This window comes from Mauremys mutica, chromosome 4 (assembly GCF_020497125.1).
Source record: "Mauremys mutica isolate MM-2020 ecotype Southern chromosome 4, ASM2049712v1, whole genome shotgun sequence".
Classification (NCBI taxonomy): domain Eukaryota; kingdom Metazoa; phylum Chordata; order Testudines; family Geoemydidae; genus Mauremys; species Mauremys mutica.
The window spans coordinates 96,194,717-96,210,064 of NC_059075.1; the positions used below are offsets into that span (position 1 = coordinate 96,194,717).

At 45.6% G+C, this 15,348-nt stretch overlaps 1 protein-coding gene across 2 annotated transcripts in view; it reads right to left on the reverse strand.

The window, feature by feature from the left end:
- Positions 1-2,453, reverse strand: part of USP47 (ubiquitin specific peptidase 47) — a 102,480-nt gene extending 100,027 nt beyond the window's left edge. The window contains exon 1 of one of the 2 annotated variants that reach the window (XM_045015162.1): positions 2,274-2,453. In XM_045015162.1, coding sequence (XP_044871097.1) covers positions 2,274-2,312 — 39 coding nt within the window. In that variant the 5' untranslated portion in view covers positions 2,313-2,453. The remainder of the gene's footprint in view (positions 1-2,273) is intronic. The other variant, XM_045015163.1, reaches the window with a different exon arrangement.
- Positions 2,454-15,348: the final 12,895 nt, after the last annotated feature.

Genomic DNA, 15,348 nt, shown 5'->3' on the forward strand with positions numbered 1-15,348 from the left:
TGAAGTTTTCTTCAAGATATCCAAATCCATGACAACTTTACAGGACATCACATCATTAATTCTTTTAAAACAGTTATCTTCCTCTATCTGTTCCCTTTACTTCTTTCAAACCAAAAGGGGGGGGGGGAATTAAACTGAGCAGACAATTAAAAATACACATCTGAAGCACACATATTCTGAATACATTTTAAACCCAACAGATGTGTGTGTATCTCACACACACACACACACCCCTAACCCTACCTGTTGGGTTTAAAGTGTATATACACACGCACACACACTTTAAAAAAAAAAGGAATAAAAACTAAAAAACTAAAGGAACAGCCATAGCTAGATTCTTGTGTTAATCATCCCTATCTATTCCAGTTACCCACCACAAGTGCCACAGGCTTTTTCTGTCAGTCTCCTTTATCTTCTAGTTTTCATCCACCTATACTGGCTATATCCCCTCCTGTCCTGTGGTGGTGGTTTTTGTTTGTTTTTTAAACCAAATATTTTATTTTTAAGTTTTAGAAATATTTGCCTCTGAAATACAGCTTTCCATTACCTTATTTCCTTCAATTATACAGCAGTGCCCCACAGACTCTCTCATATCTTACATTTCTATAAAATTCAGGATTATTTGTACTATAGTAGTTCTCGGGAATCATGGTCTCAAAATGCCAAGCGCTGTACAAACCAGTAATAGGACGACAAGCCTTGCCCCAAAGAGCTTACAATCTAGATATATAACAAGACAGAACAGATGGAGAAAATAAGCCAATTTGGGTGGGAGAACAAAGTAACAATAAGAGTTAGAACAATTTAACTGAAATGTAAAATCATTTTAAAAATTAACTGAGCCTATTAATTTATCTGTCAGATACTCACAGTTCTCAAAAAAAAATGGCTGAAAACCTTGTATATTATTAATTGCCTTAACAGATAATTATTGTCACTTTGTCCATCACTTAAAACCTATACTCCCCCTCTGTCAATCCTGAGCAGTATTTTTGGGCATGTGATTTACATGAGAAGCATCAGCACAAAAGGATGGGGGGGGGGCTCAGTTCTCCTCCACTTTGCTGTTTGTAAGAGACTAAGGATAAGGGGCAGACTTTCTCCCTCCCTTCCCATTGCTGGAGAGAGACAGCAGCCTTTTCATGCAAACAGGAACACAATCAGCTACCAAATCAATACTCTTATTACACCCCCAGCCCACCACAAACATTCCTGCCCTTTTCCACCACCCTCAAAGAACCACACAGGGAAGGGTATACCTTTCCCTCCCCAAATTCCACACCTGGGCCTAGCCTCTCCAAACCTCATAGACAGAGGCCTTCCCTCCTGCCTCCATCCCTTCTTCACTCAGATGGCTTTCCCCTCCCCAAAACTCTCAGATTGAATCCCTCCCTGGTGCCCTCCCACTAACCCAGCTCCTTCAAACAACAGGGACAGGGGCCTGCTCTCCTCCCAGGTGTCATATGGACAATTTCTCTTCCTACATCCCAGCTAAGGGTCCCCAGATAACTTCACATAGGCATGAAGCTTCTCCTACCTGCCCATCCAACACCCCAGGCTCCCTGGAACCACCACACAGACGTCCTTTAACCTCTCTTTCCACAAGAGAGCCCTGGGATCTCACTACTCAGGCTTCACCTCTTCCTCCTTCACACACACCTCAAACCAGGCAGCTCCCCCTCATACCTCTCATAGGATAGGCCTTCCCCTCAACCTTAGAAAAACCAGGGCCTCCTCCCCAGGCTCTCGCAGACAGCGACACACACTGGGGCCCTCTTCTTCCCACATAAACCCACATGCAGAGAAGAAGTGGGGGTTTTACCCAGGGAAACTTATGCCCAAATAAATCTGTTAGTCTTTAAGGTGCCACCGGACTCCTCATTGTTTTTGTGGCTACAACGGCTACCCCTCTGATACTTGCCACATGCAGTGACACCAACAGGTGCCTTTCACAACCCCCCCCCCACACACACTCACTCACTGCAAAGACCCAACTTCACCCCCACACCCCAGTCCCCCTCATAGGGAGCTACACATGCACTCCCGGCTCACTTGGACGGGGATTTCCTTCCTGTCGCCACTCACAAAAAGAGGGGCCACCGCACACCTCCCCAGGGCCGACCCCCCACCCCGGGCCGACCCGGAGCGAGGCCTCCCCGCCGCATCTCCGCGGAGCGGGGCCCCCGCCGCTTACGCCCCCGCCCGAGGCTTCTTCGGCAGGAGCCTCCACGCTCCCCCACACGCGCCGAGCGACCCCGCCGCTCGGGCCCCACCTCTTTGGGGACGAGCTGGTTCTCCTCGTTGGGCACCATGGCCGGTGGCGCGGCGCTGGGCCCGCAGCAGGCTGGGCCGAGGAGTCGTCAGCAGCGGCCGGAGGAGGCGGAGGGACGCGAGCGGTTCATTCTCCCCCCCGCGCAACACTCACCACCCCGCGAGGGCAGCGCCGCGGCCCCCACCCCCTCCGCCAGCGCCAGCCAATAGGAAAATGGCCGACGACAAGCCTCGCGAGACAGGCCGGCCTCGCGCCCCCCAGCCCTGACACAGCCTCCCCGGGCTGTCGGGCTGCGCGGCGGGCACGCGCCCATCCGCCTCCGCCGAGCCCCTGCCTGCGTGTTCGCTCCGTCATAGGCCAGGGCGCCCAGCCCCCCTTCCGGCAGGCCGCGGCTTAGCGCGGCGTGTTTAGTGAAAGCCCCGCGTGGGGGGCGGGGAGGCCCCGTGTCCCTGACGTGACGAGCTCGCGGGCAGGGGTGGGAGGGGCGACTTTTTACACAAACAGATGATGTCATCGTAGAAAGTTTTCAGAGGCAAAAGGCCCGAGCTGGGAGGGAGGCAGCGGTGGGGAGAAGGTGCCCCGCGCTCCGGCCCCTCTGCTGGTCTCAGCGGGGGTGGCCAGCGGCTGGCGTCCTCCGGGCCCCAGCGCTTTAGCTGAGAGCTGTCGTGTGCTTTTCTGGGGGTCCCTGCCCAAAAACACTCCTGCACCGACAGTACTGCCCGAAAGGCCACGTTAGGCTCCCCACCCTGCAAAGCCTTCAGCACTTGCTTGCTTTTAAGAGCACGGATAGTCCGTACTCAGTGTGTCATTAAAATTAAGCGTGTGCAAAAGTGCTTGCAGGATACTTGCTACTAGGGTGACTAGATTATGGTTTTATAGGGACAGTCCCAATTTTGGGGGCTTTTTCTTATACAGGAACCTATTATCCCCTATCCCGATTTTTCACACTTGCTACCTGGTCACCTTACTTGCTACTACTAGTTGCATTTTACAGCTATGTACTTTTTAAAATCAGGATTAATTTTTTTTTAGTTGCTTGATAGCAACCATTAAAAAGAAATTAATTCTCCCCTGGAAAGGTAGATATAAACTGGCCACTTCAACATTTTTAAGCCCTCTTTAAAAATGGTTCTGCACTTGGTGAGGAAGGAACTTTCTGGTTTTTTTTTTGGTTGGATTGGTTTGCTGTTGGTTGTTTGTTTGTTTTGTTTTTTAAATCAAGGATCATTTTTTTAGTTGGTGCCCAGTCCTGAATTATTTGTGCACAGAAAACTCCATCAACTTCTACTCCATTGACTTTGATGGTGATTTTAGGTGCTCAAGGCAAACAAGATCAGAACCTTTTGTCTGCAAATGGTAGCAGTGGGATATGTTGAAGAGTTGAAGGAGTTTGCAAACTTTCATAACTTTGTGTAGGTGAGTAGTTCCACTAATTTTGATGGGATGATTCCCATATTTAAGTGTTTGAAGGATCTAAGCTATACATTGTAAAGTAAAATAGATTTTTAAAAATCTTTCTATGGTATCATTCAGGTTTGTGACATTTGGATGCTGTGAACTCACAGCCTGAATGTAGGATAAAAGCCAAAATAAGTAGACTTAGCAGAATTTGATTGTTATGGCATTTCAATAAGTAATATCAATGTTTATTTTAAGCATATTCTATTTTGGTCAATTTAAATTTTCACAGTTGTGCAAAAATATGGGGATGTCAGACTAATTACTGCAGATGTTGACATTCAAAAGATAAAATATTAAATACAAATTGTCAGCATATATAAAGTAAATATCCTTAAGTCCTTAAAACAGAGTTCTCAAGCAGCATTTTTCTTACTTTTGCCTCTCTATAATTTTCAGTTGTTATAGATGGAAATATATTTTCCTCACTTTGTTTGGGTGTGGTGAAATCAACATTTACTGATAATCTAATACCTCCAAGCCTAAAAATAAGAGCTAGAAGAGCAAATAAGGCCCTGATCCTACAAACCCTTATGCACAAACTTTATACACAGGAGCTATCTCTTTGAAATCAAAGGGACTAAATGCAAAGTGTAAAGTTAAGCACATGTGTAAGTCAAATTCAGGACCAATGTGTGTAAAACCACAAGTGAAGTATAGGTTATTTATTCAATTACAGAACCTTAAACAGTTTAGCAAGATTATTTTGATTTGGAGATTTTGTCCAAAAAAATTGGCAACTTTTTTTGTACAAAGAGCAAATACAATTCAAATAAAATATTAGTCTTCAAATTTAATACACACAGGATACACACAGGAAAAGTAATTATAATTATAATTAACTTTTACTTATACACAAAACAGGCTTTTTTAACACAGAAAAGATTTTGTGTGCATATATCTCAGTAGTGAGAATGAAATACAATATATGGAACCTATATATTTTAATAGAAATATTTTCCTCGTTATTTTAGTGTTGTGTGGTGGAAAGGAGCAAAATTAAACAGAATTGAGGTTACCTTCCTGTGCACAGAAACAAATTTAGTCCAGTGCTTATCAAATCCACTGCACGCAGGGATACTAAGATTTTGGGGTTAAGATCTCAGCAAGATATTGCTTTAGGGTTCATCCAAACTGAACTGACTCATTTTATATTAAAAGTGGGGAGATGGTAGTTCTTCAGGCTATTTCCATCATCCACGAAAAGAGAAGTAGAGGTTAATTGGTTGTTCAGGGATCAGTGCATAATTGTGAATATTTTTTTTAAAGGTTTTAAGGGACATTTGTCCATACAACAAAACCCTAGATTGCCTTGTTTTTCATCCTCATTTTTCAGATGGGGTAAATTAGGCAACTTGTTTTGAAAATTGTATCCTTAGCTCTCTGCTTTAAATTAGGCACCTAAATGCACATTTAGACACTTAAATAAAACTGAACTCATTTTCCAAGAAGCTGCTGATGTGAAAATTTTGGGCTAAATAACTTGACTAGGGGCACAGCAGGAGTCAGTAAGCTCCTTGGGTTAGGGGACGGTCTCTTACTATGTGTTTGTACAGTACTTACCACAATAGGGCCCCACCCCAGTTGAGGCATTTGAGTGCTACTGCAATGCAAACAGCTGTCAGAGGCAGGATAAGAACACAGAAGTCTCTTGCTCTTAATGCCATGTTAAGTTTACTAGAAACTAGATCATACTAGTTGAGCCAACCCTCATTGCAGCCAGAGGTCACAGTAGCTCTCAATAGAGAAGACTGCTTGCACGCAAGCAGCTAGTTTGCTGAAGCCTTAATTACATCAGGTATACCGTCCTTCATAAACACAAAAACTGACCTGGAATTGTTTTAAATATCTATGGATTTAGGATGGGGGACCATGTGGAACTGATGGGATTTGAGGGGAGAAAGAGTGTATGGAAAATGGATTTTTTAGTGTTGTTTTTTTGGGGAGAGGATATTTTATCCAGGGAATGTCAGATGTGTCATTGACTGAAACAATTTTTTCAGGGAGCCCTTGATATTTTGGCTGAAGCAAAAAAGTACTGAGGCACTGTCTCAGAAATAAATAATGCAAGAAAGGCACCAAATCTCTCAGTACTAAACAGGAAGACTTGAGACATGGAACCAAGATTTCTTCAGGGTTTGTGGAAATTGGCATCTTAATGGTGTTTCTGGGCCAGTGGCTAAAGAGTCACAGGGTTATTAAAATAAAAGCAATAACAAGAACTAGCCTAGACTGGAAGCCAGCCAGAGAGAGACCCAGAGAATAGCAAGAGCAGGATAGATGCTGATTGGATTGAAGAGTCAGAACAGTGACAAACGCTCCTGATAGAAAATAATACAATCAAGAAAGAACTGTCTGGAAGGTTCCAAGAGTGGCATGTGACTGGTGCTCCTGGAGTTTGTTTCCTTTGGGACCAAACCTTCTGGAGCTTCGGGAATTCTTCCTGTTATGAACTAGGGAACTGAGACCAAAGAATGAGAATTGTGTACAGATGGTACTTATGGCGCCATCGGCGTAGGTAAATATATTGTGAAATAATATATTTTAGTATCTGGACAAAAAAACTAGCATGAATCTGCCCCTATTAGATTATCAGTAATCCTTTTGAAAGACATTCTAACAATTGGCCCCATTTATCAACAGAAATAACTGTATGAACATCTAGTGATAGCTTGTGTATCTGAAACTCCTCTAGTGGAATTAATATAATTGACGCCGGCATTTGTTTTTATCTAAACAGGAATTTGTAGCCTGCTCTTTGAGATGCTAGTATATAGCAATTAAATGTTTTCTAGTTGATCTGGAGGTTAAAGGACTTTTCATGACTCACTGTCCATTAAGTGAGTCATGGTTCCATATAGCATAAGACTCCAGATTCAGGACAGCACATGCTTAACTTGTCCTGTATAAGGAAGCTTTCCTGGATCAGGACTAAATTAATATTCTCAGACAAGAAAAAAGTTAGAGTTAAGGTTTTAAATGTACACGTCAGACTCCAGGTGGTTGAACTCTGCCTCAGAGGTCTGATTATGACTAACAACAATGTTGAAGCATCTGTCAGTCTTCAGACAGTGACATTTCCTACTAGTTTTAATTCAGTCCTGGGCTCATTTAGTGTTTGGAAAAGCTTTTTTGACCAGCCAACCTAAAAACAAACAAGCAAATCCCAAACACTTCTCTGTATTCTATTGGTATTCTGGGGGAATCTAATTGAGTCCTGTCATAAGCAAGGTGCAGCTCCTATTTAAGGAGGTTTAGGTTGTTTCTTTTTACCCCAGAAATTTAAAAAATGTCAACATCATTTAACAGAAACCGTGTCACATCTTAACTGTACATGGCTCTACTGTAAAAAAGGACAACAATTTAGGATGAGATTTTAAAAGGTTCCTAAGGTGGTTAGATGCCTAATTCCCATTGAAATTTGATGAGAATAGGACACCTCTGTCTTTAGACACCTGTCAAAATCCCAGCCTCAGGCTCATTTCTCTGACAATAAGCCCTATGGCGCTTTCAAAACTTAGGCTTGACTATTAGTAAAACAATACGTTGTGAAAGCCTAAATATCCATAGAGCACTGTTATATATAACCCACATAGAAACTGTGTTAAAAGAACATTAAAGTTATAACGTCAAGCATTCCAAAGTTAGAAAAGGGCAGAGTCTATTAAGGTATTATTATCCCCATTTACAGAGGCTGTGCTGAGGCACAGATAGATTAAGGTCATTCATTTTGGGTGCCCAATTTGAGATGCCCAGGGCCTGTTTTTTCAAAGTACTATTCTAGCCCTATCCCTAGTCCCGCTCTTGTCCCTGCTGTATTTTATTCAGGCTACATTCTCCTCCTCCTCTTCCATGCAGCTGGTGGGTGCCAGCAAGAGAGAGTCTTTCTGCTCGCTGTTCCTCTGCCCAGTTGCCTGCAGCACTTGGGAGCAGTAATTGCAGGGAAAATCCTGCTCAGCGCTTGCAGCTCTGCACTGGATCATGCTCACTACAGATGGAATCAGAGAATTTAGCTGTCAAGCTAACAAGTCAGTATTGAGCATTTGCAGTCTAAGATTTTTCTTATAACATGACCAAAATTAGGCAGTTTTGCAAGTAGACAACAGAAGACCCAGTGCTGACACAAAGGCCACCCCTTTGTTAATTCCTTGTTTGAAAGCATGGAGGTGCTAGAACTTCTCAATTAAACAGTGGTAAGTTTAAAAAAAAAAAAAACATGGGGAAAACAATGTATTTTTCCCTCATGTAATTGGAACTGGCTGAACTATTTTTGCTTACATTAAAAAAAAAAAAAAGCTTGAAGCAGACACCAGCTATAGAAACAAAATATCAATGTTGATCATTGTCTACACCAGGACATTTAACTGCAACGGGGTTCAAACTCGCTTGTTTTAAAAAGTGCTAAACAGTGGGTCCATCTTCATTTGTAGTTAAACTGTTTTCAGCACAAGTTCAGCTGCACCCATTCCTGACTGTTATCAGTTAGAGTACTCTTGAAGGACAAAGGGCTAGATTGTTAAAGTTCTGTAGGTAGTTAACAGGGTGTGCTGAGTCATGAGCTGGCTCAGCACCCTGTCATTCTCATCCCCACCAGTGTACATTAATTGAGACCTGACTGAAAGACAGGTAGTTGGCAGAGGGTGCCAACTAACTGAGTAGAGATACAGCTGAAAGGCTAATTGGGTGGAAGTAAGCCCCAGCATCTGGGTCTATATAAGCAGACAGGAAGATGGGGCTAGAGAGAAGAGTAGGCAGCCTGAAGGGAGGCAGGAATAGATAGAACTGGTTACTGCTAATGTTATACCCTTCCACAGAAGCAAGTGGGGGAAAGTGGCTACTGACTGTAAATAGTATGTAAATAGCTCTCTAGGCTGCTGAGTGAAGTATGGTGTGATCACTTACTGTGTTTGGAAAAGACTCTTAGGGAATATCCTGTGACAGATCAGAAGATGCAGATAGGTGCTTTTTAAAATCCCACTAGGTGCTTAAGTGCATTAGGTACCTAACCTGGTTAGGCATTTTTAAACATTCCATGAGATGCCTATCTGCATCTTTAGGTGCCTAAATACCTTTGAAAATCTGGCTCTGAGTCCTGCCAGGCATTTTATGCCAAACCAGGACAATATTAGACCCCAATTGATATTCTACCAACCTGTAATATTCTTTATTTGCAGCTGAGTTGCACTCAGGAAAGTTTGAAATTCCTTTGTATACAAAGAATATACTTCTAATCTGATCCTTACAACTGAAAACCCAACTAACTAGGCTAAGGGAGAGCAAACAAGCTAGCACAGATAAGATAAGGGTTTTAGAAAGCAATTTTTTATCAGTATAGTTGAATGATCCCAATATCTCTTAAATCATATTCTACTGTAATCCTATAGTTACACTACAGAGTCCAATGTCCTAGAAACTCTAAAGTAAGCACTAAGCAGGAACGATAAGGGTGATAAGAAAATAAAATGTAGATTTACTGGTGACAGGAGAAAACTGTAAACAAAAACACATGCAAAAAACATTCTAAAGAAAAGATTAACAAATAGAATGGAATATCTAGTGACACTTGTACAAACTATATTTGCAGAGATAAAGGAAATTAAGATAAAAAAGCAAGACCTTTTTGAAAACACAAACTTCTCCTGAATCACCAAGGATTAGGTCTTGGATTTTATGGCATAACCAGTTTGCCTAGTCTCGGAGAGTCACAGTCTTGGAGATAGGGATTGTACCACAGCTGGGTTGTACCATGATAGTTGTCTGTGATGAGAAAGATGGTCAAAAATCTATTTTTTTCAATAATACAACACTGTTACATAAGCTGAAGGGACAATCATAGCCAAATTTACAATAGCAGCCAGTACATTTGTGTGCCCAGAACTAATCATGCAAATCAGAAAGATACCTAACGATCCAATTTGGGTTGGGTGCAGAAATCAGTTCGGGAATATTCAAACAGTTGGGAGTGCAGTTCTGGGCACACACATTTAGAGGCTTAGTTAAGGCTACTTTTCCTTCTAAGTTTTTCACTACCAGAGGCACAGCACATACAATACAATATATAGCCTCAGAGAAAAGGAACTAAGTTGTGATAGAAAGCCTCATTGTATATATGTAATGGTAATTCTATTACCAAAGGCACAAGGAGAATTGTTAGGCCTATTTGTTATTTGTAAGTTCTGAACTTTTTGTTTTATTCTTTTCTAACACAAAAAATTACCAAATTTAAGGGAAAAACTTTGTGCTAAAACTATATATATATCTCAAAATATTGTTACATATAGGACTAGTGACCCTGACATTTGGTAAAGAGACAAAATGTTAACCTTTGAGGTACAATTAAAATCTGTGTAAGATTAGTTGTGATGGAGTTATTACCATTTGATGATCTTTCTATCCAGAGCGTCATTGCTACTTTCTATCCAGAGCATCACTGACATTTCCTCATTGCTACTCTCCCAAAAACCTTCCCAGAGTTCCTAAATATCAGTAAATCACTAAAGATTAACATCCAACGCATTGTTGCCAGCACTGTAAAAAATGTTCTAGGGATGGTGTTGCTTGCTCTTCTCAGCTAGCAGGAAAGAGGATGCAGCCATCCCTTCTCTCCTGTGTTCTGACAGCACACAGACTTGCCCCCTACTGGGGAAAGCTGGTGTTGCAATTTTTTAGAAATTCATGAAGCAGCTGTTACAATCCTCCAAATTCTGGTTAGTACTGAAAACACGCAAGACTGATTTACAAACCTAGGGATAATTCTATCCAAAATTAGACTGTTGGCAGTTCTGCCAATCTTCTCTAAACTAGTTCTATGCACTATTTCTCATTCTTTTAGGTACTTACATGGCCCCTGTAGATTTTACAGATTAGCAAAATTGATTTCAAGGTAAACCTTTATTAAGAATGGAAACTATGTACAAAAATAAGATGATAAACTTCCTACTATTCTGTAGCTGTAGCCTGTGACTGCCCTGTGTGTGCCTTTGTTTCCCCTTTGAGATTTAAATCAGGGAAGAGTGGTGGCAAAATCAAGCTCTTAATGGAAAACTTTACTATGGAGAAACTAGTCTCTCACAACATGCAGCACCTCACAGAAAAATAGATTGCATAAAGAATGTAGAGGAAGCGTAGCATCTCTGTACTCCCTGGAGGATGTACTGTATGTGATGTTGCACTCCATATGTTTTATGGAAATATGCTTATGAGTGTGAATATGATGTAACTGGAATATTCTTTATGCAAAAGGTCTCTTGTAAGGTAGCCTAACAAAGGTTATAACCTACTGAATATATTCCTCCTATTTGTATGCATGTACATTCTTGTATCTGAACCTAGAAATATGAAGTATAACTCTGAGGTCCTATTGTAATTATGCAAAGTGGGGGCCATTAATGGTGGTTTAGAATCTTGATGGCTCCCATTGACTAGGAAAATTGGTTGTAAATTGTTTATTTACCTGCAAGCGTTCCTGTGTACGTGTGGGCCAACCCAGGAAAAATGGAGACGGTCTTACAGTGATATGTGACCATGTCACTTGATAATGAAATCCATCTTAAATCTGGTACTTTTCCATTTAGAAGGAGAGGTGGGGACCCAGAGAGACAAAAGATTCCTGCCTTGTGCCAAAACTATAAAAGGGGGTGGAGCAGGACAAAGGGGGCTGTGAGTCATGAGAATACTTCCGCTTACCATCTGAGATATCTGCTGAAACTAACAAGGACTGTACCGGGGAAAGGATTGGGCCCAGACTAGGAAGGAGCCTAGTCTGTGAAAGAAGCTTATTGGAACATCTTTGAGGGTGAGATTACCTGTAATCAGTTTCTTAATGTAGTAGGCTTAGACTTGCGTGTTTTATTTTGCTTTGTGACTTACTTTTTGTCTGATATTACTTGAAACCACTTAAATCCTACTTTTTATATTTAATAAAACCACTTTTGTTTATTAATAAACCCAGAGTAAGTGATTAATTCCTAGGGGAGCAAACAGCTGTGCATATCTCTCTATCAGTGTTATAAAGGGCAATTTATTAATTTACCCTGTATAAGCTTTATACAGAGTAAAATGGATTTATTTGGGGTTTGGATCCCATTGGGAACTGGGTGCTGGAAAGAGGTAACCTGCTGAGCTGTTTTCAGTTAAGTCTGCAGCTTTGGGGGCGTGAACCTGGGTCTGTGTTGCAGCAGGCTAGTGTGTCTGGCTCAACAAGACAGGGTGCTGGAAGCCCCAAGATGGCAGGAAAACAGGCTCAGAGGTAATTTCAGCACATCAGGTGACAGTCCCAAGGGGATCGCTGTGACTGAACCCGTCACACTGTATACCACAGGGGCCATGGAACCAGGGGGGTGGGTTAGCACCCCCGAAATGGAAATATTTGGGGGCTCTTCTGCACCCATGTAAACTCTTCCATGCCCCAGGTGGGAGGAGGCCGTTGAGGGAAACAGGACCTAGAGGGGCTGGAGCAGCTGCCATCGTGCTAGGGAATGGTGTGGGAGGGTAGAAACAAGAACAGAGCCTAGAGGGACTGGAGAAGACACCATGGGACCTGAAATTGGGTTAGGAAACAGGACCCGCACCCACTGGCAGCCCCCTATCAGAACCTCCCCCAGAACCTCCTGGCTGCCAGCAGGCCCCACCAATCAGCACTTCCCCCTCCCTCCCCATGTCTCCCATCTGCCACAATCAGCTGTTTCGCGGCTTACAGAAGGCTCTTTGGGGGGGGGGAGAGCAAGGGGGGAGCGCATCGGGGGAGGTGTGGAACGGGGAAGGAAGAGGCAGGGTAGAGGTGGGAAGAGGCAGTGGGGGTGGGGCCTTAGGGGAAGGGGTGGAGTGGGGGCGGGGCCTGGGCCTGGGGCAGAGCCAGGGGTTGAGCACCCCCTGGCACAATGGAAAGTTGGTGCCTGTGGCTCCTATCATCTCTGAAGTAGGAAAATGCTGTTATCCCCATTTTACATATGGGGAACTGAGGTACAGAGGGTGGGATCCACAAAGAAACTTAGGCATTGTGATGCTGAGTGTCATGGTGCCTAAAAATATTCCAGGAACAACACTATGATCCACAAAGTCTGAGCTGGGCACTTATTTTCAAGAGAGACAAGGCTTGAGAGAGACATACCCCTGTCATCAGCATATCCCATTGGCTAGCTTAGGTGGCTCCCTGGCTAGAGTGCTGGCTTTTGTGGATTGTGTTCTAAGGTGCCTTCCCCACTCAGTTCATTGTATAGGGAGCCTAGGCACCTAATTCAGGTTTGTGGTTCACAATGCTGTTCCTGTGATTTTCTAGGCACCACGACACTCAGCACTGCAATGCCTAAGACAGCAGTCCCCAGACTTTACAGGGCTAGGCTTCCCCTTACCTCTGTCCATGTCCCCCTGCCTCCCAGCCTAGAGCAGGACGTCGCTGGAGGCAGGGACATGGAGGGGGTAAGGGGCTGAGGCTGGGGCTGTAGGGATGGGAGCCAGGCTGTGGACTGAGCCGTGGCCGGGAGCTGAGGCTGGGGCAGGAGCAGAGCCGCAGATGGGCCCACAGCCGGGTGCAGAGCCGCACTGAGGCTGAGGACGATGCTGGAGCAGAGCTTGGGATGGGGAGGGGCTGGGTGGTGCTTGCTCCCTTCCCCCCGAGGAGTAGGGTGACCAGGTGTCTGGTTTTTGACCGTAACAGCCGGTTGAAAAGGGACCCTGGCAGTTCCAGTCAGCATCACTGACTAGGAGATTAAAAGTCCATTTGGCAGTCCTGCGGGGCTAAGGCAGGCTAGTCCCTACTTCTCCTGGCTCCGTGCTATGCCCCGGAAGCAGCCAACAGGTCCAGCTCTTAGGTGGGTGGGGGGCTACAGGGCTCCACATGCTGCCCCTGCCCTGAGCATCAGCTCCGCACAGCCAATGGGAGCTGCAGGGGTGGCTGGCGAGAGCAGCGCAGAGAGCTGCTTGCCATGCCTCTGCCTAAGAGCTGGACCTGCTGGCCACTTCCAGGGTGAAGTACGGTCCGCAGTGCCAGGACAGGCAGGAAGCCTGCCTTAGCTTCCCTGCTGCGCAACTGATGGAGAGCCACCAGAGGTAAGCCTGCGCTCCAACCCTGAGCCCCTACCCCCAGCCCTGAGCCCCCCCAACCCAGAACCCTCTCCTGTACCCCAAATCCCTGATCCCTGGCCCTACCCAGAGCCCTCACTTCCTGCACCCCAACCCCTTTCCCAGAGCCCCCTCCCACACCCTGAATCCTCTGCCCCACCCCCAGCTTGGAGCCCCCTCCTGCACCCTGAACCACTCATCCTCAGCCCCACCCCATTGCCTGCACCCCCAGCCAGAGCCCTCCCCCCTCCTGCACCCCAACCCCCTGCCCCAGCCTGAAGCCCCCTCCCACACCAATAACTACTCATTTCTGGCCCCACCCTAGAGCCCGCACCACCAGTTAGAGCCCTCATCCCCTCCCAATCCCCCTGGCCCAGCCCAATGAAAGTGAGTGAGAGGCTTTGGCTACACTTACACTTCAAAGCGCTGCCGCGGCAGCGCTTTGAAGCGCTAAGTGTAGTCAAAGCGCCAGCGCTGGGAGAGAGCTCTCCCAGCGCTGTCCGTACTCCACCTCCCTGTGGGGAATAACGGACAGCGCTGGGAGACGCGCTCCCAGCGCTGGGGCTTTGACCACACTGGCGCTTTGCAGCGCCGCAATTTGCAGCGCTGGAGAGGGTGTGTTTTCACACCCTGCTGTAGCGGTGCAAATTTGTAACTGTAGCCAAGCCCAGAGTGAGCCACTGCGGGAGGGGGAATGTAGTGAGCGGGGGGGGGGCAGGGCCTTGGGGCAGGGGCGGGGCTATGGTGTTCCATTTTGTGGGATTAGAAAGTTGGCCCAGACCTGCCAACCCCGACCCCCCCAAAAGGTCCCACCATGACCCTCGAGAGAAGGTGCACCTCACACTTTGGGGACCTCTGGCCTAAATCCTTTTGTGGATGTGAGCCCACCGAATACACAGGAGACGTGTGGCTGTGCAGGAAATTAAATCCAGATCTCCCAAATCTCAGGCAAATACCTTACCCATTGGAGCATCCTTCCTCCCCTTCAATAAAACAATGCAATGTCAAAAAGCATTGGAAGAACTTTCACAAAGTGAAGAAGGGATAATTACTCACCTATAATGCTGCATTTCTGGAGATATTTAACTGGCTTTCAACTTGTGGGTCTCAGCTCTCTAACATGATTCAGGCAGGGCCGCCTGGGGGGGCAAGTGGGGCAATTTGCCCCAGGCCCCACAGGGGCCCCCGAGAGTTTTTTGGGGGCTCTGGAGCGGGGTCCTTCACTCACTCCGGGGGCCCCAGAAAACTCTTGCAGGGCCCCGGGCCCCTGGAGCTTCTTCCGCTCTGGGTTTTCAGCGGCAATTCGGCAGCGGGGGGTCTTTCCGCTCCAGGACCCGCCGCCGAAGTGCCCCGAAGACCCACGGCGGGGGGGTCCTTCTGCCCTGGGACCTGCCGCTGAAGTGCTGGGTCTTCGGTGGCAATTCGGCGGCAGGGGCCCCCAGCCACCAAAGACCCCAGGCCTCCTGAATCCTCTGGGCGGCCCTGGATTCAAGCCACTAACAAGCTAAGAACCAAGAGTAAATTCCTTCTGAATGGTATCTATAGAGAAGGAAAAATTA